The sequence below is a fragment of the Chiloscyllium plagiosum genome, unplaced genomic scaffold (assembly GCF_037043375.1).
Source record: "Chiloscyllium plagiosum isolate Xiang-an unplaced genomic scaffold, Cpla_swu_hap1 HiC_scaffold_5, whole genome shotgun sequence".
NCBI classification, from domain to species: domain Eukaryota; kingdom Metazoa; phylum Chordata; class Chondrichthyes; order Orectolobiformes; family Hemiscylliidae; genus Chiloscyllium; species Chiloscyllium plagiosum.
In genome coordinates, this window is record NW_028270143.1 from 74,465,192 (window position 1) to 74,489,769 (window position 24,578).

The following is a 24,578-nucleotide window of genomic DNA, read 5'->3' on the forward strand; positions in this document are numbered from 1 at the left end:
CAATATTCCAACAGTGGCCTAACCAAAGTCCTGTATAGCCATAACATGACCGCCCAACTCCTGTACTCAATACTCTGACCGATTTCCAATATATGACTTGGAAAGTGTGGACGCTAGGAAATTGTTTCCGTTAAGCGAGGAGACTAGGACCCGTGGACACAGCCTTAGAATTGGAGGGGGTAAATTCAGAACAGAAATGTGGAGACATTTTTTCAGCCAGAGAGTGGTGGGCCTGTGGAATTCATTGCCACAGAGTGCAGTGGAGGTCGGGACACTAAATGTCTTCAAGGCAGTGATTGATAAATTCTTGATGTCACAAGGAATTAAGGGCTACAGGGAGAATGCGGGTAAGTGGAGTTAAAATGCCTATCAGCCATGATTGAATGGCGTAGTGGACCCGATGGGCCGAATGGCCTTACTTCCACTCCTATGTCTTATGGTCTTATTTTGTTCTGGATTATCATCTTTAAAAGCTTTTGCACCACTCAAGTTGAAATGATTGACCTGCAGTTGTTGGGTTTATCCTTGTACCTGGTTTTGAATAGAGGCAAATATTTGCAATTCTCTAGTTCTCTGGCACCACTGCCAGTATGTAAGAAGGAATTTGCTCTGATTGCCAATTACCATAATTTTCATCTTTCAGCATTCTAGATGCATCTCATTCAATCCTGGTAATTTATTAACTCCAAATACAGAAATACTTTCTAATACTCTTCATAGTCAAGTTTTAGTTTATCTAGCATTTCAAATGCCTCTTCTTTCACTATGATCGTAACAATATCTTCTACCTTTGTAGATACAAAATATTTACTCAATACCTCAGCTCTTCTCCAGGATCCCCAAATGCTCCACATCCTCCTCTTACTACTATTTTACCTATGAAATTTTGGATTCCATTTCATGTTAGCTACATTTCTTCATAAACTCTCTTTGCCTTTCATGTTTCCTTTTATACTTATAATCCAACAATGAGGTGATTAGATCCATGGTTAAAACAAAAATCATGTTTTATTTTAACGTCTTCCAAGCATCGCAGACTAACCAAGAATTTATTGCCCACCATAAACATATTTTTTAAAAAATTATTCAGAGGATGTGGTCAACATTTGTTATGAATTTCTCACGGCTTTCAAATTGGTTGGCCATTTCACAGGCCAGTTAAGAATCAACAACATTACTGCAGATTTGGAGTCAAATGTAGACAAGACTGGTAAGGATAAGACCTTAAAACATATGAGTTGAAGAAGGCCATTCAGCCCATTAAGTTGGTTCCAAATTTCAAGGAGATCATGGCTAAACTAATAACACTCAACTTTCCTTCTCGTGCCTTTTCACTATAACTCAATTCCACTACTGATTAAAAATATGCCTATCTCAGTACTTAATATACTTCATGACCATACCCTTAACAACCTTCTATGGTAAAGAATTCCACAGATTCAAAGTTTCAGAAGAAATTCCTCCTCATAGCTGCCTTAAATATGCAGCCCCTTGTTCTGAGATTATGCCCTCTGGTCCTAGGCTATCCCACAAAGGGAAACCACCTTTTCAAATCTGTCTACAATGTCAGTATAATCTTTCTTAAAAAGGACTCCAAAACTGCTCATAATAACCTAACTATGGTCTGACTAGTTCCTTCTATAGTTTTATCAAGACTTCCCTATTTTTATACTCCATTCGTTTTGAAATAAAATCTAACACTCCATTTGCATTCCCTATTACTTATTGAACTCAGATATTAGACTTATGTGATGCATGGACGAAGACTTCCAAATCCCTGTGTACCATATTTTCTGCATCCATCTTTGTCCATCCAAATAACATTCAGCTCCTTTACTCTTCCTGTCAAAGTGCCTAACCTTACATTTCCCCACATTTATCTGACATCTTACTGTCCACTCACTTAACATGTCTGTAATCCCTTTGCAGAATGTGTGTCAACCTCATCATTTGCCTTCCCCCTATTTTTTGTCAGCTGCAAACATAGCTATAGTACATTCACCTTTCTTATCTAAGTCATTAATATTGTAAATAATTGCGGCCCAACCACTGATTCATGTGGTACACAGGTTGTCATCATGAAAATGCCCCTTTAAGCCAACTCTATCAGTTTGTTAATCGCCTATCCATGCTAATATACTACTTCCAACAGCATGGGCTCTTATCCTATTAAGTACATCTCTCTCTAAAGGGTAGTAGAGAACCAGGTTGATTCTTACATTAATTGATAATATTTAGATTAGATTAGATTCCCTATTTTGATCATCATTACTCAAACTAGATTTATATTCCAGATTGATTAACTGAATTTAAATTCCATCAGCTAATGTAGTTGGATTTGAACTAGTGTCCACAAATCATGAACTGGGAACTCTGGATTACTTGCCCATCTCCCTCTTCAGAAGGTTGTGGTAACTGCCTTCTTGAAACATGGAGGTACAAATACACCTATGTGCTATTAGAAAGGAAGTTCCAGGATTTTGATTCAGTGACAGTGAAAAAATATGATGTTCCTGTGCATCTGTTGCCCTTCAGTAACTTGCTCAACCATCATCCTTTGTTCTAAGAATGACTCCAATGAGAAAGCTTTCCTTCTGATTTCCATTGACTCTAGTTTAATCAGGCAATTTATAGGCAATTTTCCTTCTGAATGGTGAAGGGGAAGTGATGTCTATAACTAACAAATGACTGAGTCAAGTAAGTGTCTGAAGCAGGCTAGGGATGTGGAATATGCTGTATTTGTAAAGTGGAGATCAACTGATTGTATTAACTTCTAAGGTCTGGCGTGAAGTTTGGTTCCAGTAATCATTAATTCTTAAACTCTGGCAATCTTGATTCTAAGCCTGGAACATGATTAATGTGGTGTAACTATACTATGTAAAGGAACTGAACAGACAAAAACCTGGAAGATTGTTTTCTCGCTAAGATGAAATATTAAATTCATAAGACTGAGGTTGTTGTTAAATTTGTAATAAATACACCATATGGGTAGTCGCACAGAAATTGAGAAATTGTCTAGTTAATCACGAGGGCTGGAGAACAAAGAACTAGCTGTTCAAGATGTTTTAAAAGTTGCTGATGTTGCCAAGAGGCTTCTGGCCAATCACTGAGCCTCAAGAGGGTAGGTTTGGCTTATCAGACAACTCACCAATTGCTAAGTGGAGAGAAGGCAGGTTCAGCATACCCAAAGTCAATTATGTCAGAAGCAAGTACTAAGTGGGGTATAGAGGTCGCAACTTGCCATAGCTAGTTCAGGATCAAGTAGGCTGATCATTTATTTGGAGACTGGAAGGAGAGAACTGATCATTTAGAGATTTTACAGAACTGAGAGAGACCCTTCAACTCATCACATCTATGCCAATCATCATTCATTTATTCTAAACCTCCGTTTCAGAACTTTCCCCATAGTCTTTAATGCTATGGAGTTCCAACAGCTCACCTAAATGATTCTCAAAAACCTTCAGGGTTCTCACCTTTATCATCTTTTCAGGCAGTGAATTCCAGACACCCACAACCCTGTGGGTGAAACGTTTTTTCTCAAATCCTCTCTAAACCTCTTGCTTCTTACCATAAACGATACTCCCTGGTTTCAGATCCTTCTAAGAGAAAATATTTCTGCCTATTTACCTATTTATGTACATCTCGATCAGCTCTCCCCTTAGCCTTCTCTCACCGAAGGAAAATAACCCTAGCCTATCTACTCTCCCTTCATAGCTGAATCACTACAGCCTAGGCAACATCCCTCTCTGGTACACACACATTTTTCCTATAGTGTGGCAACCAGAACTGTACACAGGTGTCCAGCGCAGCCCAACTGACATTACAGAAAGCTCCATCATAACCTACTTGCTCTGTATTCAATGCCTTGACTGACAAAGGCAAGTATTTGATATGTCTTCTTAACCACCATATTTACTTGTCCTGCTGCCTTCAAGGCTGTATGAACATGCACACCAGAGTCCCACTGATCCTCTCTACTTCCTAGGGTCCTTTCATTCAATGTGTGCTCCCTTACCTTGTTGGCCCTCCTGAAAAGCATAACCTCAGGCTTTTCATTATTAAATTTGTGGGCGGCACGGTGGCACAGTGGTTAGCACTGCTGCCTCACAGCGCCAGAGACCTGGGTTCAATTCCCGCCTCAGGCGACTGACTGTGTGGAGTTTGCACGTTCTCCCCGTGTCTGCGTGGGTTTCCTCCGGGTGCTCCAGTTTCCTCCCACAGTCTAAAAGATGTGCAGGTCAGGTGAATTGGCCATGCTAAATTGCCCGTAGTGTTAGGTAAGGGGTAAATGTAGGGGTACGGGTGGGTTGCGCTTCGGCGGGGCGGTGTGGACTTGTTGGGCCGAAGGGCCTGTTTCCACACTGTAAGTAATCTAATCTAATCTAATCTAAATTCCATTTGCCACTGATCAGCTCATTTATGTCATCTTATAGCCTAGGGATTTCTTCCTCACGGCTTACCAGCATCACCAACATTTTTGTCATCTGCAAACTTACTAATCGTACCTTCTACATTCATATCTAGATTGTTAACACATCAACAAACAGCAAAGGAGGCAGAACCAAAATTGGTGGCCCACCTCTCAATGCAGACTTCCTGTCACAAAACACCCTTTGACCATCATCCTTGGCTTGAAGCCACTAAGCCAGTTCTAGATCCAATTTGCCAAATTGTCCTGAATTCCATCAGCTCATAGCTTCTTAACCAGACTAGCATGCAATATCTTATCAAAAGCCCCATCGAAGTTTATGTAGACTATCTACACTACCCTCATCTATGTCAAAGGGTCTGTTCCTGTGCTGTAAATGTTCTACGTACACACCTAGCCATCAACTCGAAAAGTTGTTAAATTTCTTAGACATTAACTCTCTCTTACAAAGCCCAGTGATCACTCTTGATTAATTTTAGTCTCTCCAAGTGGAGATTAATTAGTGAAGGCAGTGTTTGGTATGCTTATCTTTACTGGTCAGTTAACTGAGTATCAGAGTTGGGAGGTCATGCTGTAGCTGTACAGAACATTCACTAGGCCATTTTTGTAATACCGCGTTTAATTCTGGTCTCCTTGCTACAGGGAAGGGTGTTGTGAAACTTGAAAGGGTTCAGAAAAGATTTACAAAGCTGTTGCCAGGGTTGGAGGGCTTGAGCTAAAGGGAGAATCTGAATAGGTTGGGATTATTTTCCCTACAGCGTCAGAGGCTGAGGGGTGACCTTATCAAAATTTATAAAATCATCAGGGGCATAGATAGGATGAATAGCCAAGATTTTTTCTCCAGGGTGAGACTAGAGACCATGGGGGTTTAGGGTGAGCAGGAAAAAAATTAAAATGGACCAAAGGGGCAATGTTTTCACTCAGAAGGTGGTGCATGTATGGAATGAGCTGCCAGAGGAAGTTGTAGAGGCTGGTACAATTACAACATTTAAAAGGCATCTGAAAGACATATAAATAGGAAGGGTTTAAAGAGTGAAATGAGCCAAATGCTGGCAAATGGGACGAGATTAATTTAGGATATCTATTCTGCATGGATGGGTTGGACTGAAGGATCTATTTCCATGCTGTACAGCTTGTTGACTCTAAGTTCCAAAGTCTGTCAACTCTCAGAAGAAATTGTCAGCTCAAGCCTCAGTGAAGAAGTTCCTCCTCATTTCACTTTTAAATTGTCACCCTTTATTCTGTGACTATCGCCTCTGGTCCTACATTCAACCACGAGGGGAAAAATCTTCTCAAGCCCCTTAAGAATTCTACATTTCAACAATATCACCTCTCACTCTTCTAAATTCCAGTGAGTAGAGTCCAACTTACTTAGCCTTTGCTCATAAGAAAGTTCCTCCAAACCAGGGATCATCCAAGTGAACCCTCTGAACTCTCTCCAATGAAATAAATGATGTTCTTAAATAAGGGAACCTAAATTGCTTATAGCACTCTAGATGTGGTCTCATCAGCACCTCGTACAGTTGCACTAAGACTTGCCTACTCTTATATGTTAACGCCCTTGAAACAATAGCCAACATCCCATTAGCCTTCCCAATTACCTGCTGTACTTGTGTGCAAGCTTTCTGTGTTTTACTGATTTGTTCTAATTTTGGCACACGCCCCATATGTTTATAAAGCTGAACAGGTGTTCACAAGCTGAACAGGGTCGGAGTTGCTGAGTCACACCTGGTTCCTAAGTCCATTTGGTTTTATTTTTTGCTTTCCTTTCCTTTGGCTTTGTTACAGTTGACCAAGTCAGAGGTCAGTCAGATAGCATCAGATAGTATTTCAGAGCCAGCCCCACTCTTGAGAGTCTGGACCCTCACAACGTCCAGCCTTCTTTTTTCACATGTGAAATGTGAGTATCACTGGCAGGTTGACATCTATTGCCCATTCCTAGTTGACCTTGAGGAGGTGGTAATGAATTGTCTTCTTGAACCGCTGCACACCATGACCCACAGTGCCCTTGGGGGGGGGGGAAATTCCAGGATTTTGACCTAACCAAAGTGAACGAATAGTGATATACTTCCAAGTCAGAATGGTGAGTGGCTCGGAGGGGAACTTGCGGGTAGTGGTGTTTCCATGTATCTGCAGTCCATGTGCTTCTAGGTGAACTAGAAGTGGGTTTGGAAGGTACTGTCTAAGACTCTTTGGTGAATTCTTGCAGTGTATCTTGTAGATGATTCACACTGCTGCAACTGAATGTCAGTGGAGGAGGCTGTGGGTGCTTGTGGATACACTGCCAATCAAGCTGGCTGCTTTGTCTTGGAATGGTGCCTAGCTTCTTGGCTGCCCTTGGAGCTGCAGCCATCCAGGCAAATAGAAAGTATTCCATCACACTCTGGCTTCTCCTTTGTAGATGGTGAGCAGGCTTTGGGGAGTAAGGAGGTGGGTTATTTGCTGCAGTATTCCTAGCCTCTGACCTGATCTAATAGCCATTGTATTTATATGGCAAGTCCAGTTGAGTTTCTGGTCAATGGCAACCCACAATATTGATAATGGGAATTCCGTGATGGTAACATCACTGAATAACAAGGGGCAGTGGTTAGATTGTCTCTTATTAGAGATGATCCCTACCTGGCATTTGTGTGGCACAAGAATTATTTGCCCTTGTCAGCCCAAGCCTGGATATTGTCCAGATCTTACTGCAGGGAGAAAGTGAGGACTGCAGATGTTGGAGATCAGAGCTTAAAAATGTGTTGCTGGAAAAGCGCAGCAGGTCAGGCAGCATTAAAGGAACAGGAGAATCGATGTTTTGGGCATAAGCCTTCCTGAAGAAGGGCTTATGCCCGAAACGTCGATTCTTCTGTTCCTTTGATGCTGCCTGACCTGCTGCGCTTTTCCAGATCTTACTGCACTTGAACATGTTCTGCTTCAGTATCAGAAGAGTTATGTATGCTGCTGATCATTGTGCAATCATCACTTTTGATCCTATGATGGAGGAATATTCATTGATCAAGCAGCTGGAAATAGCTGGAGGTAGGACACAGCTCTGAGGAACTCCTGCAGAGATGCCCTGGAACTGAGCTGACTAACCCCTAATGACCACAACTATCTTCTTATATGCCAGATATGACTCTAACCAGCACAAACTCTCTCCCGATTCCCAATGATTTCAGCTTTGCTAGGGCTCCTTGATGCTACACTTGTTTGAATGTGGCTTTGAAATCAAATGCTGTCACTCTCATCTCACCTCACCTCTGAAATTCAGCACTTTTGACCATGTTTGAACCAAGACTGTAAGGAAGTCAGAAGCTGAGTGGCTGTGGAAGAACCCAAACTGGGGGTCAGTGAGCAGGAGTAGATAGGGACAGTATATTTCCTTCCATAAAGGACATCAGTGAATTAGACATCAGTGACGTTGCCACAATGCTAAAAACATTGATTTGTATTGATCCTTGAACATACTCCCCTAAATGTTTTAAGGTATAATATTCTATTTCAAACGGTGAATAAAATTGGTTCATACCTGCACTGAGAAAGTAAACTAGTTAAATTCTGTAGTTTTTCCTGCAGAGAGAAAATCTCTGCAATGTACTTCTTCTCCATTTCTTTGCATTGTTGTTCATGAGAAGTCCTCAGATCATTTAGTTCGTCTACATGCTGGTTCTCCAACTCAGCTTTCTGTTGGCAAAATTCCAGCTTTATCTTTTCAATCTCTTCAAGCCGAGCTGACCGGACCCGCAACTGCTCCTTAAGATCTAAACAATACAGGCAGATAAGAGAAGTGGATTATTGCAGTCCTTCAATTAACGATGCAAGCTTGAAATTTACTTTCCCTCACACCAGTACACTTTACTATTTTACATTTACAAATTACAGTTTTGACTCCAAGTACATTCATTTGCTAAATAAAGTTACATAGCATACCATTAAGGTCTTGAGAACTAGCACGTGAACTTTCTATCTGCATTCGTAAACTAGCATTTTCTTCTTGGCTTTGCAATTGCAAATTTACGTAAGCAGACTGGAGGTCTTCAATCTGCAATTATAAAAAAAATGAAACAAGGTTTTGCATTTATAGCACATACACTGACACCATAACTTTAAAATTGTTAATTTCAATTTCTAGATGATTACATTCTCTCAAAATCTTTTCATATTTAATACATAGCATTATAATTTAGATAGCAACTTTGACAACTTCAACTAGATAAAAACAATGACTGCAGATGCTGGAAACCAGATTCTGGATTAGTGATGCCGGAAGAACACAGCAGTTCAGGCAGCATCCGAGGAGCAGTAAAATCGATGTTTCGGGCAAAAGCCCTTCATCAGGAATACAGGCAGAGAGCCTGAAGGGTGGAGAGATAAGTGAGAGGAGGGTGGGGGTGGGGAGAAAGTAGTATAGAGTACAATAGGTGAGTGAGGAAGAGGATGAAGGTGATAGGTTGGGGGGGGGGTGGGGGAGGGTGGAGTGGATATGTGGAAAAGAAGATAGGCAGGTAGGGCAAGTCATGGGGACAGTGCTGAGCTGGAAATTTGGAACTGGGGTGAGGTGGGGGAAGGGGAAATGAGGAAACTGTTGAAGTCCACATTGATGCCCGGGGGTTGAACTGTTCCGAGGCGGAAGATGAGGCGTTCTTCCTCCAGGCGTCTGGTGGTGAGGGAGCGGCGGTGAAGGACCTCCATGTCCTCGGCAGAGTGGGAGGGGAAGTTGAAATGTTGGGCCACAGGGCGGTGCGGTTGATTGGTGCAGGTGTCCCAGAGATGTTCCCTAAAGCGCTCTGATAGGAGGCTTCCAGTCTCCCCAGTCTAGAGGAGACCGCATAGGGAGCAACGGATACAATAAATGATATTGGTGGATGTGCAGGTAAAACTTTGATGGATGTGGAAGGCTCCTTTAGGACCTTGGAGGGAGGTGAGGGAGGAAGTGTGGGCGCAGGTTTTGCAATTCCTGCGATGGCAGGGGAAGGTGCTAGGATGGGAGGGTGGGTTGTAGGGGGGCATGGACCTGACCAGGTAGTCACGGAGGGAACGGTCTTTGCGGAGGGCAGAAAGGGGTGGGGAGGGAAATATATCCCTGGTGGTGAGGTCTGTTTGGAGGTGGCGGAAATGTCGGCGGATGATTTGGTTTATGCAAAGGTTGGTAGGGTGGAAGGTGAGCACCAGGGGCGTTCTGTCCTTGTTACGCTTGGACCACAGAACACACCAGATGGCTTCCTTCTTTAGAGACCGCAATTTCCCTTCCCACGTGGTTAAAGATGCCCTCCAAAGCATCTCGTCCACATCCCGCACCTCCGTCCTCAGACCTCATCCCTCCAACTGTAACTCCACTATCAGTGCACAGTGACATCAGTGTGCATCATTCACAAGATACACTGCAGCAAAGCAAGGCTCTTTTCACTGCAACCTCTATCACAGAGAAGAATGAGGGCAACAGATGGACAGAAACTCCAAAACTTGCAAGTTCCCTTCTAAGTCATACATCATATTGATATGAATCCATATTTCTGTTCATTTCTTAAAAATAGTCGGTGAACCTACACCACATGCGCTTCAGTGGTGGTTCACCATCACCATCTTAAGTGCAATTAGCAATGGCGAATAAATTATACTCTGACCAGCAATTTTCTCATTCAATGACTCAGTAAAAAAAGGAGCCACAGATAAAAGCACAAATTTCATAATCAATGCAATAAAACAACACTTACTATCTACCGAAGAAAATGTTGCCAACTTACAAAGTTCCACACATACAATACTAGTGTCTCCATCTCAGAGAAGCTGTTTAAAAACAATTATGATTGAGGATGCTATTATCTAGATGATCAGTTACACTTTAATCAACATGACTTAACATTTTCAATGGTTTAACAGCAAGAATAGATTTTTTTAAAAATCAACTTGTTCAGAGATACTCTTACACACTTCTGGAGCAGGTGGGACGTGAACCCAGACAGCAAAAAGTTGGAGTTGACCTCAAATCGCTGATTTGTTATTGATTTCATCGGCGATTTGGAGAGTAAGCCATCACTGATAGCAACTTTCAGCTTACTACTTTGCATTGCATATGCCATATTTTGTTTAGCGTTTTACACAGTAAAGACTGACTGATGACAGTTTCCATCAATATAATAGCAAATCCTAAACCAATCTATTAGAGATTGCTGCAAAAAGAGATACATTTTGTCAAAGTTTCTCCTCATGCACAATTTGCAAGAAATACCAAAGTAAAAGAAAAGCCTCATTTATGCTGTCTCGAAGGGGAAAGTAGTTAGCATACAAACTCTAGATTGGTGGAGTCATTACCATGGAGAATGCACCAGTAAAAGATAACTTGGCAGTTGACTGCCAAGTTCTGTTTAAATTTTAAACAAGGCAAGTTAATTCTGATTGGTCAAGGTACTGCTCCATGAAATGAACAAAAAATGGCTGTCATTTATTTTACTATGTTGAAACAGATACAGTATGTATACACTGTGTCTTTCTGTAAAGAACAGGACTCCGTATTAATGTATGTAACTGTCAATACATTCAAATGTGCGATAATGTGAGCCAAACAAATATTCCTAAAGTGCCAGCACTGGATTATATGCAAATGTTCTCCAAATGCAGAATCACATCCAATGTTGGTCACTGTTGTGAGTTTTGCATCTGCTTGTTTTTGTATAATGTTTGATGTCATCTGAAAGTCTCTGGGTTGAACAGCTTAAATGTCTAGCCAGAGTGAAACTCAAATACCACATTACTCATTTGTATGATAGACAGACTGTTTACTGGCTAGAGAGCAGCAACCTCTTAATGGCAAACACTACTCTTTTTGCAAATGCATAATAGTAGTGTATAAGTGCTAGTTTCACGTATTGCTCTTGCAGGGTAATCCAACCAACTGTAGGACAAAAGTAACCAATCTTGAGTCCACTCATGACTTACAGCGAATGTACAGAAATAAATTATCTACTTAGGGTAGCAAGGATGGCTTTGATGTACCCTATTTCAGCATAATGAACAAGTAACTTGGGTCCTTATTACGAGCTTGCCAATAAAACCATTTCTAAGGTGCATGGAACTATAGGTTCAAAAGCTGGAGTCAGGTATTCTACACTGCTGTAAGGCAGTAACAACATGAGTGGTACTAGAACAGACTGCATGCATTACTTGATAAGAAAGTTTAGATAAGAAAACGGCTTGATAAGAAAATTTAGTCTAACTTAGTATGTAGCTGGCATTAAGAAGAAGGATGCAGTTTAAATTCTGTAGTAGCTGGCCTTAAACAGGATTTTTTAAAACAAAACGTTGCAGTGAAAGAGTAGTTTAATTAAGAACAAGCTAAAACTGTTTCCCAATTAAGTGACTGAGCACCATGCTACAAGAAGTTCTTCAAGTGAGGGGAGAGAACACGCATTTAGTAGAGGTAGGGGACAATATAATTAGCTCTCTAATTATATTGCAACTATGAGTGGGAGACTCAAAGGCTGTGGTTGCCTGTCCATTGCTAGTGTTAAGGACATCTCTTCAGGGCTTGAAAGGTCCAGATGTGGTCATCCATGGTGATACCAACAACATTGATAGCACTAGAAAAAAGTTCTGTTGAAAGATTTTGAACAGTTAGATCTCAGGTTTGCTACCAAAATCACAGGCAAACAGGCATAGGGTAAATAAAATCAAGGGGTTAAATGCATGGCTCAAAGATTAATAGAGGAGAAATGGGTTTTAATTCACGGGGCATTGACATTAGTACTGGAGTAAAAGGAAGATATTCAGTTGAACAGGTTTTACATGAAACGTGTTGGGAACAGTGTCCTGTCGAATCAAATAACTAGACTGTGGAGCAGGCTTTAAGTTAATTGAGTGGAGGGGTTCTGGAGAGGAGATATGAAGCAAAAGGAGATCACAGCATTACAGAGCAGCCATTTAGGGACAAAATTAGGGCAGTATACAAGCACTAAAAAAAACACAGCAAATGGGATCAAAGGAGGAAAAAAAATGTGAAAAAGGCAAAACAAGTGACTGTTAAAATGCACTTAGAACTCAAAATAAATTAATTAATGATGCAAATAGAGATTAATGGGTGTAATCTTATGGGCATTACAGATACATGATTGCAAGGAGATCAAAGCTGGAGCATGTGACATTTCAACAGGACAGGCAAAAAGGAAAGTGTGGTGGGATAGCTTTGTTAGTAAGGGAGCCATAAATATGACAGCTAGAAATTATCTTGGATTGGAAGATGCAGGATCCATTTGCCTGGATCTAAGAAATAGAAAGGGAAAGATGACACTGGTGTGAATAATATATAGGCACTCTAAGAGTAGCTATACAGTCGAAGAAAGATTAAATCAGGAGATAATGATGGTATGTAAAAAAGGATATTAATCACATGACTTTAATTCTCATGTTGATTACGAGTCGTCAGATTGGCAGAGGAAGTCATGAGGATGAATTCTTAGAGTATTTACAGGACAATTTCCAAGAATAATATACTGCGTATCCAACCAGGGATCAGGCTATTTTGGATCATATAATATGTAATGAGGCACTTTTAATAAATTGCAGAGTAAAAGATCATCTAGGTGGAAAAAACCCATAACATGACAAAATTTAGCATACAGTTTGAGAGAAATGTCTGTCCTAAATTTGAGGGTAATCACAATGGAATGAGAGTGGAGGTGGCTTGAGAAAAGATAGTTGATCAACTGCAGCAGTCGTTTAACAAAATGGTTCATGATCTACAGCAAAGATATATCCTATTGAGGAAGGATTCCAGGAAGGGGACAAACTGACCATAGTCAATTAAGGAAGTTAAGGACAGTTTCAAATTGAAAGAAAACAAACATGCATTGTGGCAAAGAGGGAAACGAGAGCAATAGAAAAGTTTTAAAAGATAATAAAAGATGACAAAAAACATAGAAAATAAACTTAGGGTAAACTAGCAGGTAATAGAAAAACAGGCAGTAGGAACTTCTTTGAATGTAGAAATGAAGAGACAAAGGGAATGCAGGACCTTAGAGAATGAACCTAGGAAAACAATAACAGGGAACCAGAAAATGGCACAGAGCTGACAGAATATGTTATGTCAGACTTTACATTAGAAGACACAAAAAGCATTCCAAAAATTCTGAACATTTAGGGTGACAGACTGGGTAAAGAGGAGAGACAGACAGACAGATAGACAGTAAATAAATGCAACTAACATTAAAGAAAAATACTAGGCAAACTAATGAATCTAAACACCAAAACATTCTTTGGACCTGATGTGATGCATCCTCGGATACTAAAGGAAATGGCTACTGAGATAGTGTCAGGCAGGGAGGAAAGGGTCGTGTGAGGGAGCCGTGGTTTAATAAGGAATTGGAATCCCTTGTTAAATGGAAGAGGGCGGCCTATGTAAAGATGAGGTGTGAAGGTTCAATTGGGGTGATTGAGTGTTATAAGGTAGCCAGGAAGGATCTGAAGAGAGAGCTAAGAGCAGCAAGGAGGGGACATGAAAGGTCCTTAGTTGGTAGGATTAGGGAAAATCCTAAGGTTTTCTATAGGTATGTCAGGAATAAAAGAATGACTAGGGTAGGAATAGGTCCAGTCAAGGATAGTAGTGGGAAGTTGCGTGTGGAGGCTGAAGAGATTGGGGAGACACTGAATGAATACTTTTCGTCAGTATTCACTCAGGTACAGGACATTGTTGCCGATGTGAATATTGAGTCACAATTAATTAGAATGGACGGCTTTGAGGTATGTAGGGAAGAGGTGTTGGAAATTCTGGAAAGGGTGAAAATAGATAAGTCCCCTGGGCCTGATGGCATTTATCCTAGGATTCTCTGGGAAGCAAGGGAGGAGATTGCAGCGCCATTGGCCTTGATTTTTATGTCCTCGTTGTCTACAGGAATAGTGCCAGTAGACTGGAGGATAGCAAATGTGGTTCCCTTGTTCAAGAAGGGGAGTAGGGATAACCCTAGTAACTATAGGCCGGTGAGTCTCACTTCTGTTGTGGGCAAAGTCTTAGAGAGAATTGTAAGGGATAGGATTTATGAACATCTGGATAGGAATAATCTGATCAAGGATAGTCAGCATGGTTTTGTGAAGGGCAGGTCATGCCTCACAAACCTTACTGAATTCTTTGAGAAGGTGACGAAGGAGGTGGACAAGAGTAAAGGGGTAGATGTGGTGTATATGGATTTTAGTAAGGTGTTTGATAAGGTTCCCCATGGTAGGCTACTGCAAAAATACGCAGGTATGGCATTGAGGGTGAGTTGGAGGTTTGGATTAGGAATTGGCTGGGTGGAAGAAGACAGAGGGTAGTAGTTGATGGTAAAGGTTCACCTTGGAGTGCAGTTATTAGCGGTGTTCCGCAAGGATCTGTTTTGGGACCATTGCTGTTTGTCATTTTTATAAATGACCTGGAGGAGGGGCTAGAAGGTTGGGTGAGCAAGTTTGCGGATGATACGAAAGTCGGTGGAGTTGTTGACAGTGAAGAAGGATATGTCAGGTTACAGCGGGATATAGATAAGTTGCAGAGCTGGGCAGAAAGGTGGCAAATGGAGTTCAATGTAGGTAAGTGTGAGGTGATTCACTTTGGTAAGAGTAACAAAAAGACGGGGTACTGGGCTAATGGTCGGATACTTGGTAGTGTGGATGAGCAGAAGGATCTTGGTATCCATGTACACAGATCTCTGAAAGTTGCCACCCAGGTAAATAGTGCGGTGAAGAAGGCATATGGCGTACTGGCTTTTATTGGTAGAGAAATTGAGTTCCGGAGCCCTGAGGTCATGTTGCAGTTGTATAAGACTCTGGTGCGGCTGCATCTGGAGTATTGTGTGCAGTTTTGGCCGCCATACTATAGGAAGGATGTGGAGGCACTGGAACGGGTGCAGAGGAGGTTTACCAGGATGTTGCCTGGTATGGTAGGAAGATCGTATGAGGAAAGGCTGAGGCACTTGGGGCTGTTTTCATTGGAGAAAAGAAGGTTTAGGGGTGACTTGATAGAGGTGTACAAGATGATTAGGGGTTTAGATAGGATTGACCATGAGAACCATTTTCCACGTATGGAGTCAGCTTTTACGAGGGGGCATAGCTTTAAATTAAGGGGTGGTAGGTATAGGACAGATGTTAGGGGTAGATTCTTTACTCAGCGAGTCGTGAGTTCATGGAATGCCCTGCCAGTTGCAGTGGTGGACTTTCCCTCTTTATGGGCATTGGATAGGCATATGGAGGATAGTGGGCTAGTGTAGGTTAGGTGGGCTTGGATCGGCGCAACATCGAGGACCAAAGGGCCTGTACTGCGCTGTATTTTTCTATGTTCTATGTTCTATGGATGTACTGATGGCAACCTTTCAAGAATCTTCTGATTTCAGCAAAGTCCCAGAGGATTGAAAATTATTGAATAAAGGTGGAGATTCTTTTTTAAAAAAACTATCTATAGGCTGGTTAGCTTAACATCTGTCATTTGGAAGATGTTAGAGCCTACTAGTACAGCAGTTGAAATACACAATATAATCAAGCAGAATCAATATGGCCTTGTAAAAAGGAAATCATATCTAACAGTTTAATTATAATTGTTTGAGGTGGTAACAAGCAGGATTCATAAAGGGGAACCACAAAGGACAAACATGTAATACATTTGAATATCAAAATGGTACACAAGGCTACTTAATAGGAAAAGAGCAGGGCTGGAGGATAAGCTAACTGATAGAAGATGGAAAGTTGAGATAGAGGGGGAACCTGTAACTAGTGGTGTGTCACAGGGATTAGCGCTGGGGCCACAATTACTTATAATATATATTCATACTTGGATGAGGAAAGTGAGAGTACTATAGCCAAATTTGTGAATGACACAAAAATAGCTGGGAAAGCAAGTGCTGAAGAAAAAAACAAGGAGTCTGAAGAGGGATATAGACAGGTTAAGTGCGTGGGCACAAACTTGGCAGATGGCATATAATGTAGGGAAATATATGCTTATATATTTTGATAGGATAAACAGTGGAGCTGAATGCTATTTGGATAGAGAAAAACTGCAGAAAGCTGGAGCAAAGGTTTTTGGGGATTCTTATTCATGAGTCATAATAAACTTGCCAAAATTCAGTGGATAATAAGGAAAGTAAATTGAATGTTGTCCCTTATTTTAAAATGGAATGGCGCAGTGAAAAAAAAGAGAAGTCTTGCTGAAAAATGCAAAGCACTAAGCTAACCAGATCACAGCTACAATACTGTGTTGAGTTTTGGTCCCCTTATCCAAGGAGAATTTACAGTGGCACTGTAGGCAGTCCACAGGAAGTTCACTCAATTGATCCAGGATATAGAGAAATTTTATGAGGAATAAACAAACACTGTCTAGGATACAAGGCAAACTTTCTTTCCTTCAAGTACTGCCATGGGATCATTTCTGGATGTAAAAGATGCACAGAGCCTTGGTTTAACGTTGTATCTGAAAGACATCATCTCTAACAATGCACATTGCACAGCCCAGATCTATGAGTGAGACGATAGCTTAGTGGTATTATTGTTGGACTGTTAATCCTGAAACCCAGATAATGTTCTGGGGACTAATGTTTGAATCCCACCATGGCAGATGATTGAATTTGTATTAACAAATTTTAAAATTCAGTAGATGTCCCTTAAGGAAGTAAACTGCCATCCCTACTTGGTCTGGACACATGTGACTCCAGACTCACAGCAATGTGGTTGACTCTTAACTGCCCTCTGGTCAATTAGGGATGGGCAATAAATGCTGTCCAGCCAGCAATGCCTTCAACCTATGAATGAATAAAGGAAATTTTGCACCAAATCTGTGCAATGGAACTTCAACCCGGAAAGATCTGAATTAGAACCAAAATATATTACCAACAGAAACATGGCTAACAGTAAGAATTTTATGGAGAAAATCAAATTGCTTTTGTTTTTCAAAAACAACTGCTGCTTCTGGATACACTGAATTACTTTACTTACCTTTTTGAAATCATTAGTTAATTGAGTTTGAAGAACTCTCAGTTGATTGTACTCCTCATGTAGTTCTCTTTGCAGCATCTGTAGATTTGTTTGCAGTGCTTAAATAAAAACAAAAGTTACAGGTCACATCTCCCTCCGAAATCAAATCTTGAAGATGTGCTTTGTAAAGTGAAACTGTGAAATTCTGATTGAATGTTCAATTCAAAGTCCTATAAGCATTTCACAATTTCTAATAGCATTTGAATTGAAAAATCTTTCCATCCATGTCAAATGTCTTCCAAAACTATTGCAATGTTTTACCATGAAAATGCTGGAACTAACTGTTCTACTATATTTGTTGGAATAAACAATTTAAGTTGTAGCAAACTCTTATAATTGCCTGAACATGAAAACATCACCCATTAAGCATTTATAGATTACAACTTTCCATGTTGCTGTGACCAGACGATTATTTCCCCCATTGTATGATGAACTAAATATAAAAGCCCAGAATTTCTGGTCAACAGTGCTCATTGGTTACCTGGAAAAAAGCTGCCCACAAAAGTCTAGCATCCGTTTGGGGTAACCATTCCCTTCAGCCACCCTGTTAAATTTCTCATCAACGAAGGATATCACAATGGAGGATTCTTAGAGAGAGTAAACTAGAGAGATGAAAGTTGAGTGTGGGGTGCTGGAAAAGCATACCAGGTCAGGCAGCATCCGAGGAGCAGGAGAATTGACATTTTGGCATAAGCCCTTCATCAAGAATGAGGCTTGTGAGTCGGGGGGGCTGAGAGATAAATGGGACAGGGGTGGGGAGAAGGTAGCTAGGAATGTCATAGGTAAATGAAGGTGTGGGTGGAGTGATAAGTCGGAGGGGAGCGTGGAGCAGATGGGTGGAAAGGAAGGAAGGTGGACATGTAGGACCGGTTAAGGTGGCAGTACCAAGTTGGAGGCTTGGGACAGGGGTATGACTTGGGGGGGGGGGGTGGAAATAAGGAAACTGGTGAAATCTACATTGCTCCCGTGTGGTTGCAGGGTCCCCCCAAGGCAGAAGATGAGGCGTTCTTCCACCAGGCATCGGGTGGTAAGGGTTAGACGATGGAGGAGGCTCATGACCTGCATGTCCTTGGTGGAGTGGAGGGGAAGTTAAAATGTTCACCCACGGGGCTGTGGGGTTGGTTGGTGCGGCTGTCCCAGAGATGTTCTCTGAAACAATCCACAAGTTGGTGCCCTGTCTCCTTGATGTAGAGGAGATCACATCGGGTGCAACAGTTAAAGTAGATTATGTGCACGGAAGTACAAGTAAATTTCTGTTGGATGTGGAAAAATCCTTTGAGGCCTTGGACTGAGTTGAGGTGGGGTGGTGTGGGCGCAGGTTTTGCACTTCCTACGGTGGCAGGGGAAGGTGTTGGGGGGTGGGGGCGGGGGTGAGTGGTGGGGGCAGTGTGGGCTGGTGGGGGACACGGATCTGACAAAGGAGTCACAGAGGAATGGTTTCTCCAGAATGCAGATAGCAGTGGGGAGGGAAATATATCCCTCATGGTGGGGTCTGTTTGCAGGTTGTGAAAGTAGCAGAGGACAATGCAATGCATGCAGAGGAAGGTGAGGTGGAAGGGGGTTCTTTCCCTGTTGCGATTGAAGGGGTGGGGTTCAAGGGCAGAGCAAAAGGAAGTTAAGAAGATGTGCTAGAGGGCATCATAGACCATGTGGGAGGGGAAAATGCGGTCTTTGAAGGAAGAGGCCACCCGGGATGTTCTATGGTGGAACAGGTCTATCTGGGAGCATAGAGTCATAGAGGTGTACAGCATGGAAACAGACCCTTCAGTTCAACCCGTCCATGCCGACCAGATATCCCAACCCAATCTAGTCTCATCTGCCAGCACCCGGCCCATATCCCTCCAAACCCTTCCTATTTACATACCCAGAGCAATAGGGATATATTTCCCTCCCTACCCCTATCTGCACACGGGACATATTTCCCTCCCCACCCCTACCTGCACACTAGGGACATATTTCCCTCCCCACCCTTACTGCATCTGCTCCCAGGAGCTAAAAGTAGGTAAGATCCCTGGCCCTGACTGTGCATATATTGGTTGAAATTTTTCAAAAATCATTGGATTTTGGAGAGATACCAGAGGACTGGAAAATGACCAATGTGAAACTCCTACTTAAAAAGGGAGGGAGACAAAAGCAGGTAATTAGCATTACACCTATTGTTGGAAAAGTATTGGAATCAATTATAAAATAAGTAATAACAGAGTTTTTGGAAGATCATCATCTAATCAAGCAGAATCAGCATGGCTTCATGAAAGGGAAATTGTGTCTGACATTGAGATCAGTGCTGGGACTGCAACTGTATACAACATATTAATGACTCGGAATAAGGAAGTGAATGTATTGCAGCCAAATTTGCAGACAACACAAAATTAGGTGGAAAAACAGGTTGTGAGAAGAATGCAAACAGTTTATAAAGAGATATTGATAAATTAAGTGGGCAAAAAGTTGGCAAATGGAATGGGGGAAAATGCAAAATTGTTCATTTTGGAAGGGAGAACAAAAGAACAGAATATTATTTAAATATTCCATTTGGATGTGGCACGATGGCTCAGTGGTTAGCACTGCTGTCTCACAGCACCAGGGTCCCAGGTTCGATTCCAAGCTTGGGCAACTGTCTGTGTGGAGTTTGCACATTCTCCCATGTCTGCGTGGGTTTCCTCTGGGTACTCCGTTTTCCTCCCACAATCCAAAGATGTGCAGGTCAGGTGAATTGGCCATGTTAAATTGCCCACTGTGTTAGGTACATTAGTCAGAGGGAAATGGGTCTGGGTGGGTTACTCTTCAGAGGGACGTTGTGGACTTGTTGGGCCAAAGGGCCTGTTTCCACACTGTAGAGAATCTAATCTAAATGCAGAAAAACTGCACAAAAGCTACACTACTAAAAGGACTTTGCAGCACTTGTACACAAAACACAAACTAACATACAGGTGCAGCAAATATTCAGGAAGGCTAATGGAAGGTTGGTCTTCATTTCAATGCATAAGAGTAGGAAAATCTTACTTCAGCTGTACAAGGTGCTGATGAGATCAGATTTGGAGTGATTATGTGATCAGTTCTGGTTCTCCCTATATAAGTAAAGGTATCATTTCATTAGAGGCAGCTAATGTTCATTAGGATGATCCTTAGAATGGAGGGATGTCTTATGAGCAAAGGCTAAACAGGTTGAGACTCTACTCACTGGAATTTAGAAGAAAGAGGGGTGATCTCATTGAAACATATAAGATTCTTAAGAGGCTTGAGAAGGTAAATGTTGAGCAGATGTTTCCTCTCAAAGGAGAGTCCAGGAGCAGACGGCATTGTCTCAGAATAAAGTAGTGCCAATTTAAGACAGAGCTGAGGAGGAATTTCTTCTCTCAGAGGGTTGAGAGCTGTAGGGGCACAGTCCTTGTGTATATTTAAGGCATAGATAGATACAGTCTTGATCAGAAGTGAAATCAAAGGTTACAGGGTAAGGGCAGGAAAATGGACATGTGGAGTATCAGATCAGTCAGGATTCTATTTAATGGTGACGCAGGCTCAAGAGGCCGAATGGCTTACTCCTGTTCCTGTTTCTTATGGTCTTATCTGTTCGGAGACCTCAGTTTGTCAAATTATTATCCTTGTGTTTGAATATCTCTGACTCTCCTAATTCATACTTTCTGTTCCTACAACTCTGGTTTCTTGTTTAGCTGTTTGGTCCACCACACAAAACCTAATCTCTTAAATTAATCCCAAAACTACTTTGCCTCTCTCTTTGTCTACTATTGACAAAACCCAAATCATTGACTAAGTTATTCAATTACTTCTTGTCATCTCTTTGGTTCTGTATCCACTTTCCTTAAACCTGTGAAGTACTTTTAAGATATTGTTCTAAATTAATGGTGCTTAAATTATTCAAATTGTTCTGATAAGATTGTATCACCACATAGTTCAATTTGTTTAGCATAAAACTGGTTAATAAACAGTGAAACACACTATATATGTTGAAGAAGTCAAATGTTGACATCACTAAATTTTAGTGATAATAAATTCAGTGGGTACGGAATTAAGTAGCCATGTGTAGAAAAGTGGTAACCAATTTGTAAAAGAGTAAATGTATTGGTAAATATTGTGTTATCTCTTTGTGGTTAATTTTATTTTGGTCAGTGCAAGAACTGTTTATGGAAATTATAATCTACAAACTGTGCAAATAAATTCAAAGAGCTCAAAGCAGTCAAATTGCAGCAGGCAACTCTGATGAAGGTTCTCTGTTGAAACATTAACTTTCCATTTGTTTTCTAAAGATGTTAACTAACAAACTGTGAATATTCAGAATTTCCGGTTTTATTTTGCAGTGCCAGTAGTCATAATTTCCAAAAAGTTACATAAAACTCAAGTGTTCTAAAACACAATTCAACACAAGAGTACCGATTTGCAACATAGTGATCATCCTAGAGATTTTAGACAAAAATAGATAATAGGAAAAAAACAAAGAACTGCAGATGCTGGAAATAGAAAACAAAAACAGAAATTGCTGGAAGAAATCAGCAGAGTTGGCAGCATCTCCCCTTTTCTTCCCCTTGTCCAGTACCTTCCCACATACATCAAGGATTATGACACTTGACATAAGTTTCAGAATTTCCAGCTTGTGGGCTCAAGCCAATGCCTCTTCATCTTGGATGGTTTCAGGGCTTTCCACTGCTACCTGGGAAAAAGATCTTAACTGTCCCCATTCTCCAGTACCCTCTGCCTGGCCAAGCTTGTCCCCACTTTGAGCAATTTCTCCTTTAACTCACCTTAATTTCTTCAGGTCAAAAGTGCAGCGTTGGGTAGATATGCCTGTCTCTTTGTGGGGTACGTGGATAATTCCTCATTCCAGTCCTACTCAGGCCCCCCCACCCTCAACGTTTTGTCTGGTATATTGATAACATAATTGGTGCTGCTTCTCTCTCTCATTCAATTTCCACCCTGCTCTCATCTTCACCCCGTCCATCTCAGACTCCTCCCTTCTCTGTCAACTTCTTTGTTTCCATTTCTGAGGATAGGATGACCACCAATATCCATTACAAACCCACTTATTACCACAGTTACTTTCACTATACATCCTTACACCCTGATTCCTGTAAAGACTATCCCATTCTCCTAGTTTCATTGTCTCTGTCATACCTGTTCTGATAATGCCAGCTTCTGCAAGGGTGCCTCTGACATGTCACCTTTTTCCACAACCAAGAATTCCCTACTACGTGGTTAACAGAGCCCTTAGTTGTATTCAACCCATCTCTTGTATTATGGCTCTCACCCATTCTCTTCCCTCCCACAACAGCAATAAGAGCCTCAGTCCCCACTTACAAACCCACCAGCAGCCACCTCCAAAGGATCATTAGCCAACATTTCTGCTACTTCCAATGCGATGCCATCACCAGGCTAATATGCCACCCCCCAACCCCCACACCTCTCCCCACTCCCCCCCCAACCTCAACTGTCAGCCTTCCACAGGGGCCGTTCTCTCTGGGATAACTTGGTCCACTCCACTTCTACTCCCAACACCTCCAGTGCACCTTCGCAGGCAATCACTGAATGTGCAACACAGTTCATTTACTTCCTCCGTTCTCACTATCCAAGGTTTTAGAAACACCTTCTAGGTCAAGCAGTGATTTACTTGCACTTTATTTAATCTAGTCTCCTGGGGAGATAAAACTTAGATTTGGCGACCACTTTCAAAATACCACGTTCTGCCTGCAAAATCAACCTGAGCTTCCTGTTGCCTGCCACTTAAACACACCACGGTGTTCCTGGCTGACATCTCTGTCTCAGGCTTGCTGCAGAGCTCCAGTGAAGCTCAGTGCAAGCTGGAAGGACAGCATCTCTTTTTCAGCTTGGGGATCCTGCAGCCTTCAGAAGTCAATACCAAATTCAATCATTTGAGGGCCTCAGTACCTTCTCCCATGTCCTTACCCTACGCCCAACTTATTCACTACACACCAGACCTTGTCACCACATGGGCTGCTACAACAAACAATCCATTGTCAACCACTAATGGTCCCCGTTAGCAGGCCTTTACCCAGTGACTAGAGGTGTGCCTCAGGGATCGGTGTTGGGACCACAAATTATTCACAATTTATATAGATGGTTTGGAGTTGGGGATCACATGTAGGCTTTCAAAGTTTGCAAATGACATTAAGATGAGTGGCAGAATAAAGTGTGCAGAGGACTGTGAAACTTTGCAGAGGAACATAGATACATTGAGTGAGCGAGTAAAGGTCTGGCAGATGGAATACAATTTTAATAAATGTGAAGTCATACATTTTGGTAGGAGTAACAGTAAAAAGGATTAGTACTTCAATGGTAAGAAGTTGTAGCATGCTGCTATGCAGAGGGACCTGGTATCATTGTGCATGAATCACAGAAGGTTGGTCGGCAGATGCAACAGGTAATTTGGAAGGCAAATAGAATTTTATCCTTCATTGCTAAAGGATTGAGTTTAAAAGTTGAGAGGTTATGTTGCAGCTGTGGTGGAACTGGTCCTCCTGGGAGCAAATAGGGCGGAGGAATTGGGAAATAGGGATGGCATTTTTGCAGGAGGCAGGGTGGGAAGAGGTGTAAGCCAGGTAGCTGTGGGAGTTGGTGGGTTTGTAAAAAATGTTGGTATCAAGTCAGTCATCATTAACGGAGATGGAGAGGTTCAGGAAGGGGAGGGAGGTGTCAGAGATGGTCCAGGTAAATTTAAGGTCAGGGTGGACGTTCCACCACAGAACACACTAGATGGCCTCCTTCTTTAGAGACCACAATTTCCCTTCCCACGTGGTTAAAGATGCCCTCCAACGCATCTCGGCCACATCCCGCACCTCTGCCCTCAGACCCCACCCCTCCAACCATAACAAGGACAGAACCCCCTTGGTACTCACCTTCCACCTTACCAACCTTCGTATAAACCAAATCATCCACCAACATTTCTGCCACCTCCAAACGGACCCCACCACCAGGGATATATTTCCCTCCGCAAAGACCGTTCCCTCCGTGACTACCTGGTCAGGTCCACGCCCCCTACAACCCACCCTCCTGTCCTGGCACCTTCCTCTGCCACCGCAGGAATTGCAAAATCTGTGCCCAAACCTCCTCCCTCACCTCCATCCAAGGCCCTAAAGGAGCCTTCCACATTCATCAAAGTTTTACCTGCACATCCACCAATATCATTTATTGTATCCATTGCTCCCGATGTGGTCTCCTT

General features: G+C 41.9%; 1 protein-coding gene across 5 annotated transcripts in view; it reads right to left on the minus strand.

Moving 5' to 3' along the window:
• akap9 (A-kinase anchoring protein 9) overlaps positions 1 to 24,578 on the minus strand; it is a 263,757-nt gene that overhangs the window by 161,862 nt on the left and 77,317 nt on the right. For all 5 annotated transcript variants that reach the window (XM_043690268.2, XM_043690267.2, XM_043690271.2 and 2 more), the window contains 3 exons: positions 17,354 to 17,451; positions 8,342 to 8,453; positions 7,941 to 8,172 (listed from right to left, as the gene is read on the minus strand). In XM_043690268.2, the coding sequence (XP_043546203.2) occupies positions 7,941 to 8,172; positions 8,342 to 8,453; positions 17,354 to 17,451 (442 nt within the window). The remainder of the gene's footprint in view (positions 1 to 7,940; positions 8,173 to 8,341; positions 8,454 to 17,353; positions 17,452 to 24,578) is intronic.